Genomic DNA, 17,211 nt, shown 5'->3' with positions numbered 1-17,211 from the left:
CCTGTCTTACTCCGGCAGCCCTCTGCCCAGGGGGTCCCACCCTGGTCAGCCCCAGGCAAAGCACCCCCACCCAGCTTCCTATCCATTTGCCTCCTCCCTTTAAAGGCCTCTCTTTGCTTGGTCCCCCAGGGAGCGTTCTTATTACTATGGAAACAATGATGTCATGTGGCCGGGTGGGGCTGAAAGTCCCTCCCACCACCTCCTAACTAGGTATCATGTCTGCCTACGTCACCACTCAGAAATTTATAGCCCACTGCTGGGTATTTATAAGGTGCCTCTGGTGTGACCACAGATTCGGTGCAGGGCTGGCAGCTATTTATAGCCAGAGAATATACACTTATTACACACACACACACACACACACACACACACACACACACCCCGTATTCTGGGCCACGTGTTATATAACTGCCATTATGCAATAACACCCATTATATAATAATTATGCGCTAATGGGGATATAATGAGGACACACTCCTCAAAGGCTGCACTCAGTCAGCCTCCTGCAGGCCACCTCCGGGGATCTCCTGATCTCTCTGCACACTCTGCCCAGTCCAGAAGAGTCACCAGGTGTCACCCTACTCCCGGCTGTCATCTGCAGCTTCCCCTAGACCGGCTGACCCAGCCGCAAAGCTCTCTCCAGATTCCTTCCAGTCTTGTCCCTGCCCCTGGCCTGGAGAGGACACTCTCCTCTCTGCCATATCTTTAAGCCCAACACAAAGAATTATGATGGGATAAATCCTGGAAGGCTGAGGGACATTTCACCCCCTTTCCTTTAAGAAAGGAAAAAGGCAGCAGCCACCACCAACCCTGGAAGGAGACTGGAGGGTCCAGAAAAGCCTCCAGGATGCCAGGCTACTTGAAGAGTCTACCCCACACAGAGGATCACTCTGGCCCTCTAGGAAGGAGCTGGGAAGCTGGCTCCAGAGAGGAGAGGCCGGGGCCAAGCGGGGCACAGCCAAGCAGGCCACTTCTCATCTGCCCCTCCTTCCCTCAGTGCCCCTGCCACACCCCAACCCCCATGGTGGCTGAGCCTTTGGCGGGGTGGTGCTCAGCAGGGGCTGGGCCTCAGGCCCTGACTTCCACCATCGGTGTTATACTGCCAGCAGAAATGCCCACAGCAGGATCCTGGCTGCTCAGATACCAACGTACATCCTGCTGGTCATCATGCTCCCGGAAGGATAAGCAGAAACTGTCACCTGGCGGGGGAGGGGTCAAAGAGGACAGATACCGGCTCTGCACCTGGGGTGATGGGGGACACATTGCTGGAACGGGCAGGGAATGGGAAAAGTTAAGACCACAGTGGCACTCCCTGGACCCGGTTCAATTAGCCCAAACATACCATCTGCTCTTAAAATAGATATCTCCATATTTAAAAGTTATTTGATACGGGAATTAATGAAAAGAAATGAGAAGAACTTACACAGACCTGAGAAGTGAGTTTCTCTCTGGCTCAGGAGGGTTATTTGGGGAGCTTGTCTGTCTCTCTCATTTCTCTATTGTTTGAATTTTTTAGAAAGAGCGTGTTTTACTACTGTAATAAAAAAAAATCAAATACATCATTTAAAAAGAGTAGTGCTGAGGCTCAGGCGACACTTCTGGTCTCTGCATCCCACGCTGCAGAAACAAATGTCTGCTGCTCTCTGGGGTCTGGGATGGGCCTGACGGAGCCGCTGGCTCGCCACATAGGCCTGGGTCAACTGGAGAGCAGAGCCCCCTCTTCTAGTCCCCAGATCAGTGGCCTCAGCACATGGAGAGACCATGATGTGAGCGATGAGGAGCGATATCCGGTAGGAGACTCTCAGATGGGCTCATGATTCCCAGGAGGGAGAGCAGCCCCCAGATGGCTTCAGCCCAGGGTCCTGCTGCCCAGAAAGGGAAAAGGGCATAGGACATACAGGGGAACAGCCAGGGCTCAGAGGTTCTGTTGCCATGCGACTGAGGGGAGAGGCGAGGGGTGAAGGCGGGCAATGTTCTGCCTGAATCCCTCTGTTTCTTCTACGCCAGAGGCTCTCAGCTGGGGCAATCCTCTCCCCATGGAAATGTCCTGAGGTATCTCAGTTGTCACACCCGGGGTGGAGCGTCGCAACTGACATCTAGCAGGTCGAGGCCAGAGATGTTGTTAACCACCCCGCAATGCACAGGACGGTCTCCACAACACAGAATGATCTGGCCCCAGGGCCGAGAGAGCCGTGGTTGGAAAACTCTGCTCTACAGGAGCTGTTATCAGTGGTTAAGAGGTTATGTCCCTATCTTACCAGCCACGGAAACAGGAAAATCTCTAGCATGGGCTAGCCTCTCCTATAACCCAACCCCTCCACGTGCTGGGAGAGTTTTCACGTACGCAGATCCAAAGTTTTCAAACTTTAAGAAAGGGGTAAGCGTGAGAGTTTATGTGAAGGAGCATAAAAGACAATGTAGGGCAGATTACTGCAAAACGCCCAGCCATCATCTGGTTAATTGGGACAACTGCATTCATTTTTCTTATTTCAAACTTCAGTTCCAAGCAGACTCCCAGGAAAAGGGCGTGGATCAGGGATCCCAAGATCCAGCCGAGCGGCCTGGCCCCAGGCCTGGACTTCCTGCCCACTCTACCTGCCCTTCCCCACACTCCAGGGAGAGGTGCCAAGAAGCCGGGCTGGCCACAGCAGGGTGGAGGCATCCAGTGGGCCCAACCCGTATCATGCTGCCTCTTGGGTCAGAGGCAGGGGGCCAGCTGGTGGGGAGGCCAGTGTCAAGGACAGGCCAGGTGCCCGATCACTGTCTCCACCCCACGTGCTCAGCAGCTGGGGGAGCCCTTGAGCTGAGCCACAGGCTAGGCTCCAGCCTCACCGGCTCAGCTCCTAGAGAGCAACGGAGACCATGGGGACCCGCACAGCTTTCTCCTCTGAGACTCTGCCAAGGCCAGCAATCCCCGTGAAGTTCAAGGAGCAGCAAGGCCCACAGGTGGCAGCTGAGGTGCTCCATGACCTGGATCCTGGGGTCCTTCTGCTGGAAACTCATCGTGTGACCTCAGTGCCGTGACATCTCTGTACTTGGGTTCCCTTCTCTGTACAGTGGGGATAATAATACCTGCCCTGCCTATATCACTCCACCATTGTGAGAAAGGGGATCAGCTTCGGGCGGCTGAAAAGGCTCAGCCAGCTGACGAAAACGAGCTAATTCCTCACTGTCCTTTCAAGATGGGGTTCAAACAGGTTATCTTCCAGGAAGACTCCCAGGCCCCCGGGTCTGATTCACTGATCCCCCACTGCACCGATCCCTCGCTGTGTGTCACCTGAGCACACACACACACACACACACACACGCGGCCAGGAGCACAGATTCAAACTCGGAATCGGTGTGAGAATTTGGGTGGTTAACACACAGACAGGACTCGGCACGATGCCTTAGCCACACGGGGCCTTCGGTGGAAAAAATGGAATTAAAGAAGGGGATGGAGAGCAGGGGTGTGCCCCCGCCCCTGCATCGACGGGGAACAAGAAGTTGTCGGGAGCCCGAACAAATGGGTACCCCTTCAGTTAGCAACCCCAAAATATTTTTGTACTCCCCAGAGGACCAGAAAATCAGTTATGAGATAGCCATCCGGACAGAGGCAAAAACACAGGCACCCGGTTGGGGGGAGGGGCGAGGCAGAGTCCAGCCAGACCTCCCTGCCGCAGCCCCTCCGCCTGCTGGGACCCTCTTCTAACGCCAGCCACCCCTCGGCTCCAACATGCTTAAAATGGCGACGGCGGCCTGTGGGGCCGGCGTTTGTCGTGCTGTTTTCCACGGTGCCCTTGGTGCCAAGAAAAACCTATCATCAGAAATGCCATCAGCTATATTTATCTATCTCTCAGCCCCCCAGCCTCCTCCTCCCGTCTGCCAACCAGGCCCTGCGGAGCCCCCTCACCCAGTGGGCACGCTTCCCTGTTGCTGACGCCCGTGACCACCTGCCCAACACTCACTCTCGGCGCTCCCTTCTGAGCCGCGGCAGTCGGGCCTCCACACAGGCATGACAACCCATGGGCTGCCCCTCTTCTTACTGTATGTTGGGACGCACCCACGTGTGCTTGAAGCAGGCACCCCGACGGGCATCGGTCTGGGTGCCTCTGGTCCCAGACTGCTGGCGAGGGAGGCCCTCCGGCTCCTTTCGGCCTCAGCCCCCTGTCCTCAAAGTCCTCCGCGAGCCATGGGCCTTGTGCCCTGGGAGGGGCACCCGCGCTGCAGCGGTCTCAAAAACCCTCACGGAGAGAGGCAAGAGGTAAGGGGAGGGCCGGGGGGGGGGGGGAGGTGAGAGAGCAAGCCTGCGAAGACAGGGGCTTGTCCCAGGCCTCGCCCCACAGGACACCAGGCTGCTGGGTAGACCGGTCCCCCCTCTACTTCGCGCCCTGACAGACAGTGGGGAGGCCAGTCTGTATGTACAGGATTTCCAAGGAGTCCGCAGGCTAGAAGGGCCCCCGCTCCCTTCCCATCCAACCGAGAGGGAAACAGCAGAATCTGGGACGATAAAGGGAAAACGGCAAAGTCAAGGTTCAGGACCACTCCAATCCTACAGCTGTGACAAAGGCCTCTACAGGGGACGTGGCTACCAGGGGAATGTACTTCGGTCCCCGGCACGTCGGACCTTTCCCTACCCAAGCAGTAGGTTCTGACCTGCCCCTTCCGACCCTCTGGCCTAGCACAGGCCCGAGGTGAACCAACGACTACATCCTGAACCCCCACGCTTCCCCCTCTTGCTTGGTGGGGGCAGCCCCCACTTCCTGCGTCAGCCCAGAAGACCGCCCATCGCCTCGAGCCCCCAACTCAGAAAGGAGTTCCAGGGACCCGGCCCCTCTGAGAATGAAGCAACCCAAATAAAAATTTTAAAACCCAGAAGCTCTTTCTCTCCAGCCCCCTCCCCCTCCACTGGCAAATGAAAACAAACAAGAAATCAAAGAGGCCTTTTGTGCGAGCACCGCGCTGACACGGCTGGGGCCTTTGAAAGGACTTCTGAATCGGACACTGAAGGATAAGATAACTGAAGCGTGGCAGCTCCTGAGACAGGGGTGGGGGGTGGGACTGATGGGGCAAAGAGAAAAAGGGGTGGGGAGGGAGCCACCCTCTCCCTTGGGCAGAAAAGGGGATGCTCAGCTGTGTCCTCTCCACACAGCTGCTGCGGACACCAGAACAGAGGGGGACCATGGCACGGCCCTCTGGCCAACCCTTCCTTGGCACCCCAGGTCTCTGCAGCACTAGAAAGCGGCAGAGATGGGCCCTGCCTCCCTCTTCACGGCCCCTGGTGAAGCCCCAACGGGTCTTCCCTCCCTCCCCGCACGGATCACTGCACACTCAACGCCCACGGGACCGCATCTTCTAGAAGTCACTACAAGGCCCTCACCCAAACCCTGCCAGCCGAATGCGGGAGTCTCTCATTCTTAGACCGGCCTCGCTCACAGTAGGTTCACCCAGCGCGTGTTTCGTGAATAAAGGAAATTCGACCACCCTCCAGCAATGCCAAGAAGTAAACTGAACCCTCAGGAAGTCCTTCCGCGTGTCTGGACCCCGGCCCTCCTGCTGCAGAGCGGCCCCGTTTCCTCTGGGTGGGTGGTGGAGCACAGCTGGTCCCCATGCTCGGGGCGTCCAGGTCCCCTCTGGCTTGTTCACAGCCCACAGCGCTGGTTCAAGCTCAGACGAGGGTGATTCTTTTTTTCCCTTGAGCTATAGCTTCCAACTCGGCCAGCAGAGTGAGCACTCCACCGAGAACCCCTGTGCATCGCAACCAGCGTGGACCCGACTGGTTGAGCAGACAGGCTGTGGACAAAGGTGACACGAGCAGATGGTCAGGGGAGTCCTAGAAGGAGACCAAGCCAAAGGACTGTCCCAGGCCTGTAGGCAACAGCTCGCCTGACTGGGCATTTCTCATCTCCTCTTTGGGGCCACATCCCCTTCTTGAGGCTAGCCTGAGCCCCGTCACCCTTCCACCCCACCAAGCAAGGCATCCCATGTCACATTAACAGAGCACAGGCGGCCCGGGCCGGCTTCACAGGTGTGCGACCCGGACAGTCACACGCACCCCGTGCTTGGTCTTAACGCTCTCACTGTCGTCCCGTCGCAGTCCCTCATCACTCTGAACTAGGAGCCCCACACTTTTCGTTTCGCGCCGGGCCCCACACATTACGTAGCCGGAAGGCCCTGCAAATCCCGCAGCGACCACGGGACCGGATCGCGCCTGGCGTTTCTGTGTCCCATACCAAATGCTCCAGTTTAAGAGGGCCTCCAGGAAGTGGTGACCAAAATGGCAAGGGCTCGAGGAGCTGCATCCAGTGTGGGAGGCGTGAGGGACTGGCAACGTTGGGCCTGGAGAAAGGACAGCTTCCTGGGGAGAAGGGTGGAAAGGAACCACGAGAGCAGGCTTCGGCATCCGAGAGGCTGCCGTGTCCCAGAAAACTCAGCGCTCAGCTGAGCTGTCCCCTGACAGAAGTGAGACTGACAGGTAAAGGCGACAGGGAGGCAGCCTTGGGCTCATGAGATCCTAACAACAGCAAGGACAGCCAGCAGCGGTGATCCGCCACCTGCCTGCTCTGTGCTGGTATCTTTACAGGCTAGCTGCAACCCTCTAACCGTTCTCTGGGTTGGACGAACGGAAGAATTTTACAGTGGCCAAAGCTGACCTTTGAACAACAGTGACACCTCCTCCAGGATGTTCTAAAGGGGACCTTACGTTGGGTTAAAAGATGATCCGCGCCTCTCGCGAGTCTTACGAATCTGGTTCCTGGGCCCTGCAGTCTACGCCAGCCCTGGTACCAGATGGTGCTGCCTCAACGACGCAGACCAGTGGCATTTCTGGGCCTTGAAAAAAGAGGCAGTGGGTGAGGTGGCCCAGAGGCCGCGCTAGGGGCCAGTCCCCCAGGAAGGCGGCTGGCGCTCCTGTGGTCTCTCCCATGCACTGCCACCAGAGCCACCAGATGGGCCGAGGGTCCAGCAAAGGCTTAGGGGCATCGCTGGCATCATCTGTATCTTGGCAGGGCTAACATGGCCGAACGATGCCCTGTACCACCATGGAAGGGCCCAGAGGAAGAGTCCTCCCTCGGACCTGAAAACCAGCACTCACTGCAAAGCCCCGAGCTCTGAAGCAGAGAGCAAAACCAGGGAACTCTTACACCTGAGAAGGGTGACCGTGCACTTGAAAAAGTTCACTTAGACAAATCCTTAGGTGCTAATCCATTTCCTGTGACAGGTAAGGTCCGGCCGTCCCAGGACCCGGAGGCGAGGAGGGAGGCAGAATCTCCTTTCAGAGTGTTGCACAAACAACCCAGGGGAGCACAGTCTGCAGAGTCCAGATGGAGAAACCCTACAGGACAAATGACCCACTTCCTTCAACAGCAACAACCCAAAAACTGCCAGAAAAGAAACCAAGGTGGAGGAGGACCGCCTAGAGATCGTGAGTCTGAAAGACATATCGACCCGTCGCAATGCGTGCACCTGATTTTCTTCCTTCCTTCCTTTCTTTTTTTTCTTTTAAGTAAGCGCTACACCCAGCATGGGGCTTGAACTCACGACCCGGAGATCAAGAGCCCCATGCTCCACCAGCGGAGCCAGCAAGGCGCCCCTGTGTGCACCTGATTCTGATTTTGATTCTGATCCTGACCCAGACAAACAAAACTGGGAGATAATTAGGGAAATGTGAACGCTGACTAGCCTGACCATGCTGAAGAAACGGTTGATTATTTTTAGGTATAGTGATAGCGTGGTTGCGTTCTTCAAGACTCCTCATCTTTAGAGACACGCACAGATATATTTACAGATGAAAAGCTACAATGCCTGGGTTTTCTTCTAAACAACCCAGCGTGGGTGGGCAGTGGGGGGTATGGATGAGTGAGTGGAGCCTGACCGTAAGTCAGTCAGCAACTACCGGCACTGGTGATGGGGGTTCCTTCCACATGTGCATTTCTCCATCGTGAACCAGCCGAGATAAGAAAAGAATCACCACCCGAGTATCTGGACTTCACGGGCTTCCACTGGGGCCTGTCAGAGGAATCCGACGGGGAGAAGCTGACATTTCCATTCGGTGAAGCTTTTTATTACTTTCAGACTCTTTTTTAACTTTTAAGGAATCTCTACACTCGTTGTGGGCTCAAATTCACAACCCCAAGATCAAGAGTCACATGCTCTACAGGCTGAGTCAGACGGGCGCCCCAGATTTTTCCATTTTCTAGGACCGAAGCCTAGGTTAGGGCAGGTCCGAAGATACCAGATCACCTTCAGAGCCCTGCAGAAGCAGCTCTGGAGATAGCCCAGCAGCACTTCTGGACCAGCTCAGCCATCCTTCCTCACACACAAGCAGAGGCCTCCTAGACCCACGCTCCCCTATATCTCCAACCACCTGCCTTCGGGCAACCTCTTTGGATGGAAGGACATCACCGGGAACGCACCACTACTCCCCATGGCCGGGTTCTCTGACCCCACTCTGCCTCAACCTCCCCTCCCGAATGGGACAAACGCATGGCAAGATTCCTTCCCAGCAGGAAGGCCACGTTCAAGAGGCCCTAACACACCCTGGGCGGTCTTTTGGACCCCACGCTCTGGGAGTGGAGCTCCCGACACACACACACACACACACACACACACACACACACACACGCACACGCACACGCACACACGCACACACGTCCTTTATTTCCTCCCCAGCCATGCCACCTCTCGAAGCTTCAAGTGGGGCAAAACAAAAACACACGAGGGCCATGGATGATGATGGCACTTGGAGGTAAAGCAACGCCCCCATGCTTACCACCGTGTCAAGTTCACTTGTCACCAAACCCGGCACCGTCAGCTCGGCCCAGACTGCGTCCTTCAACCCAGTCTTAGGGGAAGAAACGTACTTTAAGAATCCAAAGCAACTCTCATCTGAGACCTTGCCACCCTAGCCCCTACTCCTGGTTTACACCAGGAGGAAGGAGCAAGGGGCACCCTGCTGAGCATGTCCAGGGGTGGGGTGGGGGGGGAGCATGGGCAGGAGAAGGCTGTGCTGTCAGATCCATGCTGTTTGAGGGCTCGGCCAGAAGAAGACATTTTCTAGCCAACTGGGGTGGCTTGCGGAGAAGAAGGCTGTGGCTGCACCTCACTATCTTGAGACCATCTACCCAAGGCCCATGATGCACCGATTCACCCCTACCCCTTCAGTAAGGCACATGTGAATTAAAGCGATTCCAGCAAGAAATCCTACCTTCGTCGAAACTATCTGGAGTCCAGGAAGCTAGAGTATAGACGAATTCTTGTGAAATATCCCCAGTTCTCCACTCAGCTTTTATCAAGGAACTGGACCTCAGCCGGGACAGAAATGGCCACGGCCGCATTCGATGGGGCAATGAATTCACTCATATTCCTGGGCAAATGATCTCATTATAGCTCGGGGGCGGGCGGGGATGCCTCCTTTCTCACGACAGACACCTGCCTGGTTAGTCCAGGAGCCAGGAGGCTGGCCAGGAACGGTCTCCTTCCTCACACACACTTCATCCTACCTTAGCCTCATGCTGGCAGCCGTCAAGAATTTGGCCTAAAATAGGGGCGCCTGGGTGGCTCAGTCGGTTAAGCGGCCGACTTCGGCTCAGGGCATGCTCTCGCAGTCCGTGGGTTCGAGCCCCGCGTCGGGCTCTGTGCTGACAGCTCAGAGCCTGGAGCCTGTTTCAGATTCTGTGTCTCCCTCTTTCTCTGACCCTCCCCTGTTCATGCTCTCTCTCTCTCTCTGTCTCAAAAATAAATAAATGTTAAAAAAAATTAAAAAAAAAAGAATTTGGCCTAAAATAAAAGAGTCCAGGGAAACAGCTCAGCTACAGGGATCTAGCTAGAGAGCAGGGTAGGAGGAAGCCAGAGAGAGGTGAGTATTGATTTCCATCTCAGCGGCCCTAGTTCTAAAATCAGAAGGTACAGAATGCCCTTGCAGAGGATCTATCCGACAGACACAAACTCAAGGCTCCAAGCCTCCCCCAAGCTCCCTTCAGCACTACCAGGCACACACCCTCCCCACTCCGACTTGCTGTAGAGACAGAGAATGAGAGGATAACTTTAAATTTTGTTTCTTCAGTCTCATTTCCAGAAAGAAAAAGGGCGAGCAGAGGAGAGGACTGGCAGTTGGTCATTCTTCATGAGGGGTCACGATGGTCACACCGGGCCAAGTGCAAGCCTAGAAACATCCACGGAGGGAGGGATGTCCACTGCCTCCAACAAACTATCAAAGCCACCTCTCAGAATGAGAGAGAGCGTGAGTAAGGAGAGAGGCCTCAAATACCACCTTTGCATCCCCAGAGTTCGCCAACATAGAAACCCTCAGTGCTGATCCTAGCGGAAGTTACTTTCCCGACGCAATGCTAAAAGTTCCCCAAAATTTCATTTCTGGATTAAGTCATACGACTCCTCCCAACTTCCCAAACAGGCAAGGGAGTGACCACAGCAGAAAAGTGAGTTGCTTTTCTTTTTTATGAATGAACAGGAAGGAAGACACACACACACACACACACACACACACACACACACACACACACAGAAAAAGGTTTGGTAGCCCTCTCATTACAAGTTGGTTGGGCATAATGTAAACACACTTCTGCCTTGCTTAATCACAGAGTGCCGCCCGTTTAGGTTTCAAAGGCGGCAGTAAATTGGGCGTAGCTGAGTGGAGGCTAAAAATTAACCAGCCATCTCTGTTTCAATTTGTAAGAAAACAAAAGCGGAAAGAAATTATAGAAAGGGAAAGGGTGGGGGGAAGGAACGGAGGAAGAGAACTGAACCACCCCGACCCAAAATGCTGGGCAAAACTGGAAAAGCAAAGCGGGGAAGTGGAACTGCTTGGAACACAAAAGGAAAAGGGAAATTTACAGAGTTTTTGGATTGTTTGTTCCTTTCAGACCACTGCTGCAACTATGCCACTCCCCGACATGCCTGTGCTGGGGACTGCCTCTCCGCTTCCCAGCAGAGGGGTGGGGGCCGCGGGCATCCATCCTGGGGTCTCCCCACTTCAGCCGGCACACCTCGGAGGGGAGAGCGGAAGGAATCTCACGCGCCTTTTCACTCTCTGTGGAGTCAAATGACTTTCCTACTCTCCCACAGTCAAATCCCAACGATCCCAGCCCAAACGGCTCCGGCTCCGGCTCCGGACTGGGCATCTGGGCCCCAGAATCTGCCCACCTCTGCCTTCTCTCCTCTTTCCTATTCATTCTGGCTCATAACCCGGGCTTTTACACGCCCCTCTCTCCACCGAACCGCTGCCCACCCGGCTTGTGCCAAATCCCTCTTTTCCCCAGGACTTGCGGGGAAGCCGCAGGCAAGCCAGCACCTGGCTCCCGGTGCCTCTTCTGACTCATTTTAAATCTGAGCAACGAGTGATTTTTGTCTGTGTGCAGTAGTGTTCATCACCAACTCTCACCCTGGTGGATAATTCTGGGGCAGCCTGGCCCCAGTCCTGAGACCTGCAGCGCCTTTGGGGTAAGATGAGTCCTCCAAAGACAGAGCCGGCCGGCCGACAACCCCGCAGGTAACAACGTGGCAAGGGAGCAAAAGAGGGAGCATGGAGAGCGTGGAGGGAAACGGAAGAAGGGAACAGGGAACATCAGACGCGCTGCAGCCCTGGGCAGGACAGGCGCACTCGTGAGGCCTACCGCCTGCATCCCTCGGAAAGAAGAGGAACCGTACACAAAACAAACGCCAGCGAGTAAAATAAAATGGGGGGGGCGGTGAGGGGGGTTGGAAGTGACCTACCTGGAGTGTGGACAAAGTAAGCCAGATAAAGATCCAGTTCTTTGATTGTGACTCCAATGTGATGTGGCTGGACGCAGAGGCCGGGGTTCGAGCACTGGGGCGACTTGTAGAGCCGCTCCCCATCAGTACTTTCCAGGGGGATCCCCTTAAACAAAATCACCATGACCAGGTCCAGCCGCCACACCTTGTCGGCCTGGCGCAGGCAGTCAATCCGCCGGATCTTGCCCTTCTGGTCGGGGTTGGAGAGCACGCAGCAGGGGGGCTTCTTGCCCGTGATGGTCAGCACAAAGTCCTCTCGGAACTCGGGCCGGATGTCTTTGCGCAGCTTGGCCAGCAGCCGGGATGCCCACTTCTGCTTGATCTCGGGCTTCTCGCCCAGCAGCTCGTCCTTCACCGCCCGCTCCTCGTCCTTCGACATCCGCTTCTCGTGCTTCTTGAAGTACTTGCGCTTCCGCGCCTGCAGGTTGAACCAGGTGTAGGAGAAGGCGCGGACGTGAGGCAGCAGCGCCTCGATGAACGGGTGGAACTCATCCTGCAGGCGGCAAGCCGGGAGCATGCGGGGCGAGGGAGGACGGGAGGAGGGGAAGACGGGGTGAGGGGGAAAGAGAAAAGGAGAAAAGAAGCGTTAGAAGGGGGGCACAAGAAAAAAATCGCCGCCTCCTCCTCCTCCTCCTCCCCCCCTCCCACGACAATTTTCTCTCCTGATTGTTCTACGAAAGTGTGGTCTGGAGCCACCGCCAGCCGAGCCAGCCGCTCGCTCCCATCTCAGCCCCAGCAGCCAGACAGAGGCACCCAGAGCCTGAGCACACACCTATTCTCTCTCTCTCTCTCTCTCTCTCTCTCTCTCCCTCACTCACTCACACACACGCGCGCACAGACAACGTTGCCGTCCACACACACACGCTGCTGGTATCCCCGCCAGGCTCTGTCGCGCCCATGACATCTCCATGGTCTATCGCAGCCGCAAACTCCCGTCAGCTCGCCCCGGTGGCGCGGCGTCCGGGTCTGCGCGGACTCCCGTGGACGCACAGACGAGGCGCGCGGGGGCCGCCTCGTGTCCCGACACCGGTCGATTTTTGGCCACCCCCAAAAAGAGAGAACATGACATCCAGGAGCCAGCGAGGAACCGGATTTGGCTGTCCCCTCCCCACGCTGTTTTCATTCCCTTTTCTCCTGCTCCAATTGGAACATCCACCCCAGCATTTTTTTTTTTAATCAGATCTAAATCCTAAATATGTGATTTCAGCTTTGTTACCGACACCGATACTAATGTTAATCACGGTAATAAGGAACAAAACACTTCTTGTTAGCACAAATAAGGTGGTTGCCTCGGCCACATTAGGGTTAAAAGCCTCGTGGGGCGTCCTGCAGCCCCTTCCCCACTGACCCCTTCACCCTCTTTCCCACTCAGGTGACAGAGGGCTGGGCTCTCGCTTTTTGGTTTTTTTTTTTTTTTTGGTTTTTTTTTTTTTTTGCTTGTTTGCTTGTTTGAAGTTTAAATAATAATTGATTTCTGTTTACAAAAATAAAACTGGAAAAAATTAAATAATTACCATTGATCTGAAGCACCCGGCAAAGCCCAACGCCCGATTCTGAGCTTCTGGACTCAACAGAGTTGTGAGTTGGGGGCGGGTGGGGGGAGGGGGGAGGGGGAGGAGCAGGGGAGGAAGGTAAATGTTTTAAAGGGGGTTATTATTGGTGTTCTGGGGAATAGGGGCCGGGCTTGGGTGGATTCTCAAACCCTTCCCCCTCCTCCCCCCTCCACGCTCCATTGCACAGAAGGGGGAAATTAATATTTTTTTTGAAAAGGAGCAAAAAGAAAGAAAGGTCAGGGATAGCAAGCAGAGAGAGGGAGCGAGCCGGTTGCCACACACGCCAGGTAAACAAAAGCCAACAAAAAAAAAATGTTCAATTTCGCCTCCTGTGCATCCTCTTTCAGTTTAAGAAAAAAGAGAGAGAAGGAAAATATGCAAAATTTCAAAATCAAAACCTACCTCCCAATCACCACCCCCAACACACAGCACACCCTACCCCACCCCCCACCCCACTCCACCCCCCCCCCACCCCGTGCAAAACAAAACAAAAACAAAAACCAGGAGGGGGAAGGCGGCAGCTGAAGAAAAAGGCTTTCGGCTTTGGCAGCGGCACAGGGATGTAAACTTCTGCCGCCTCCCTCCGCCTCTGAGCCTGATCACAGGCAAAGGGGGAGCTCGCAGATTCCCGGGGAAGAGGACGAGTTCGGACCGGCTGCAGACCGTCGCTGGCAGACGCGTGCAAAAGAGAGAGAGGGAGTAAGGGAGGGAGGGAGGAAAGAAGAGAAAGAGGGAGAGAGCGAGGGAGGACGTGGATGGGATGGTGCTGTGTGTGTAAGTGTGTGCGAGTGTGGTGTGTGTGTGTGTGTGTGTGTGTGTGTGTGTGTGCGTGTGTGTGCTGGTTGGATTTTGGATATATATATATATATATATTTTTTTTTTTTGCTTTTCTCTCTCAAACTCCCTCTCTCTCCCTTTCATGCTCAATCCCCATCCATTTGCCTGTGCCAAAGCCAGTAAAAAGGGGGGGAAGGAAGAGAGAGAGAGAGAGAGAGAGGGAGAGAGAGAGGGAGAGAGAAGGATCCACCTATTTGGCAATGAGACATCCTCGAGCAGCCAATGGCTGTGTCCAAGGGGAGGAGGGAACCAGGCGAGCCGGGAGGGTGGGGAGAGCCCCCGGCAGTTGGAGACCAAAAACAATTTGCCCAATCGACAAGTTCACGTCTAATGAACAAGCAAAGTCCAGCAGTTATGAATTTTTCATTCCAGGCTCCCACTCGGGTCCATTTGGCAGCAGCCAGCCAGCAAATTCGGAGTGGGGGGGTAGGGCTGGGGGGACCAGGATTGAGGAAGACACGGATTTTTTTTTTTCTTTTTTTAAGCCAGAAAAAGAAATAAATAAAGGCCTGGCTCGGGCGGGCGCCCCAGAAGGCCTTGGGGAGAGCAGCTGCGCCTTCTCTGTGTTTTGGTTTCAGTCTCTTTCTCTCAGGCCCTCACACTCTCTTTCTGGTTCTATTTCTTTTTTTATTTATGGAGCGCACAGGGGCGAGTGGAAGTTTTCCTCCCTGGCCAGACCCGCGAGCCTGCGGTGCTATGAATAGAAAGAGAAGAAGAAAGAGAGCTCGGAAAGTGTCCATGCCAGCCGCACTTCCAGGGCAGGGACCTGGCGCCCAGGGTGCGGCCACCCCTTCCTCCCCGGGGCCCGGCTGCCGCCGGCAGGAGCACTCCCAGACGAGGTGCACCCCCACCCCCAGGCCCCCAGCGAGCTCGACCGCCTCCCTCAGCCCACACCCAGCCACGCACGCTCCATTAGCGGTGACGAGGGATGCCAACGCAATGCAGCTCGGCTCGGGGAAGCTGCAACAGTTTATTAAAATAGCCTCCTGTCACAGCACTCCGCTGACAAGCACTACATGCAGCCACAAACACAACAGCCAATCCCAGGGAGAAGTGACAAAGGCAGGAAGATGGACACTGCTTCCGAACAGTCACAGAGTCTTACGATGATGCCTCCCCCCAAGCCCCAGGAGCTTCATTCTTTGCCGTCTCTAGCCCTGCCCCGTCCGTCCACTTGATCCGCGTCTGGGGTTTCTTGGCTGGAGCAGGGACGGCACTCCCCTAGCCCCCAGTTCAGTTCAGGCTAAGGGGCCCGAACCCTACGGAGCAAGGTGCAGGAGCATACAGAAAGAAACCGATGTGAGAGGGGAAAAGCTAAGAAAGGAAACAACAGAGAGGAAAGGGCTCTAGCAGGAAAGGGAGGGCAACTTTGGGGAAACCAAATCACAGAGAAGAGCCCTCCCCGCCCCCCCCGCCCCCCCCCCTCCCGCCCTTCCAAGCCAGGCAGGACCAGGCAGGAAGGTGGGCACGGGAGAGGGAGGCCAGGAGAGCCATCTCCACAGGGCTGTCTCTACGAGGGGCTACTGAGCGGCCTGCCGTAGGCCTTGGAGAGGCGGTAAGGAGGAAACAGTTATGAGAGGCCGAGCAGAGGAGTTCACAAACAGACATGGAGAGACTGATCCCGCTCAGAACTGTCCCTACAGCTCCCCTCTCCCCAGGCGAGGCTCAGCCCTCAGCTGGCAGCAGAAAAAAGGTCACTGCTCACTCGTGCCCCTTTCTTCCCCATCTGAAACCCTGTGCTCAATGGCCTTTATGCTGGCAGAAAGGTTCCCGGAAGAGCGCCTGGGGTGTGCCAAGGCAAAACATGCAGCCCTGGGCTGGCGCTGAACCCTGACAATGAGAAAGGTGCTGGCCAGCACCTGGGACCCCAGTCCAGGTCCCCGAACGGCCTGAAGTGAGCCCACAGCTGACCCCAAGAGAAACAGAGGTGACGGAGCAGGAGGCAGGTGTCGTTGCGGACGGGCCTCTTAGCGTAGGGTTCAATAATTAACATCATGTTAATAACCAGCTTCAGTCCGATCAGCCAAAGATGTTAACTGAGTGGCATAAGATACCAAACGCTGCCTTTCCACCTGGAGAAAAGCAATCTTTCCAAAGTCAAGATGGGATGGTAAAAATGACAAGTGAATTTATATTTGGCATGCGGGTCTTTTCCGGGTATTTTGATTTATACTGAATATTGGACACCGCACAGAATATGACCAACGTGAGCCTCCTGGAGAATTCTGGCATATTCCGTCTCACAGACCACAGGGCCGAGTGGAAGAGATGTGCCGAACACGGCTTGATTCCGAAGCCGAATCCCGCTGGTACGGCTGGGTGGGTGAGGGGGAGATGGCAGGTGGAAGGATCCACGTGGAAGTTAAGGAAATAGGACAAGATCCATGATTCACTCCTGGATGGATGGAGGGGTCAAAGGTCGATGGCGTGGCAGAGAGACTGGACATAGAAGAGGCCCAGGAGGGCCAGTGGAGCGTCTCAGTAGAGCCTCAGGGATCCACACAGGGCCCACTGCGCCCCCTCAATGATCCCTTAACAGGAGAAGCAACAGGCCCTTCCCAGGGGAGTAACACGGAAGGAGAACAATCGCCAATTGTCCTTCTCCTGCCAGTTGCTGTAACCTTGAAGGTGGGCAGAGTGGATCCCCAGGGTGTGCTCTCCCCTCACCCTGTTCCCACGGGGCCCCGCTGTCTGCGGTGTGAGGGAGAGTTTACTGGAAGAGCGGCCAGGGGCCAGGGTATTCCTAACTCTTGGAGAGGGAGGGGAGAAGGTCTCTCTCTCTCTCTCTCTCTCTCTCTCTCTCTCTCTCTCCTGTGGGCACACACAGAGAAGAATCACTCGGGTTCCATTAGAAACACTTGGTGTGCCCCTACCCCTGCAGCCTCCTCCTCCTGCCTGCCACTGGTGGTGGTTCCAGGCCCTGGCCACGCCCCTCAGGAGCCCCAGACAAAAGGGGACTGTCCCCCTTTTGTTACGAGAGCGGAGGCTCTGTTGGAAGATTACCTGTCCCAGACTCAGCCTCCTTCCCTTCTCCCCTCCCGCCGGGGCTGAGAGCTTCAGAGACCGTGCACCC

General features: G+C 55.6%; 1 protein-coding gene across 8 annotated transcripts in view; it reads right to left on the bottom strand.

Moving 5' to 3' along the window:
• NFIX (nuclear factor I X) overlaps positions 1–17,211 on the bottom strand; it is a 99,244-nt gene that overhangs the window by 58,716 nt on the left and 23,317 nt on the right. For 7 of the 8 annotated variants that reach the window (XM_047826448.1, XM_047826469.1, XM_047826466.1 and 4 more), the window contains exon 2: positions 11,710–12,241. In XM_047826448.1, coding sequence (XP_047682404.1) covers positions 11,710–12,241 — 532 coding nt within the window. Of the gene's footprint in view, positions 1–11,709; positions 12,242–13,262; positions 13,707–17,211 lie in introns of those variants that run through there. The other variant, XM_047826455.1, reaches the window with a different exon arrangement.

Source organism: Prionailurus viverrinus, chromosome A2 (assembly GCF_022837055.1).
Source record: "Prionailurus viverrinus isolate Anna chromosome A2, UM_Priviv_1.0, whole genome shotgun sequence".
In the NCBI taxonomy this organism is placed as follows: Eukaryota; Metazoa; Chordata; class Mammalia; order Carnivora; family Felidae; genus Prionailurus; species Prionailurus viverrinus.
The sequence above is the reverse complement of the archived record's forward strand: the minus strand, read 5'-3'. Positions and strand labels throughout refer to the sequence as shown.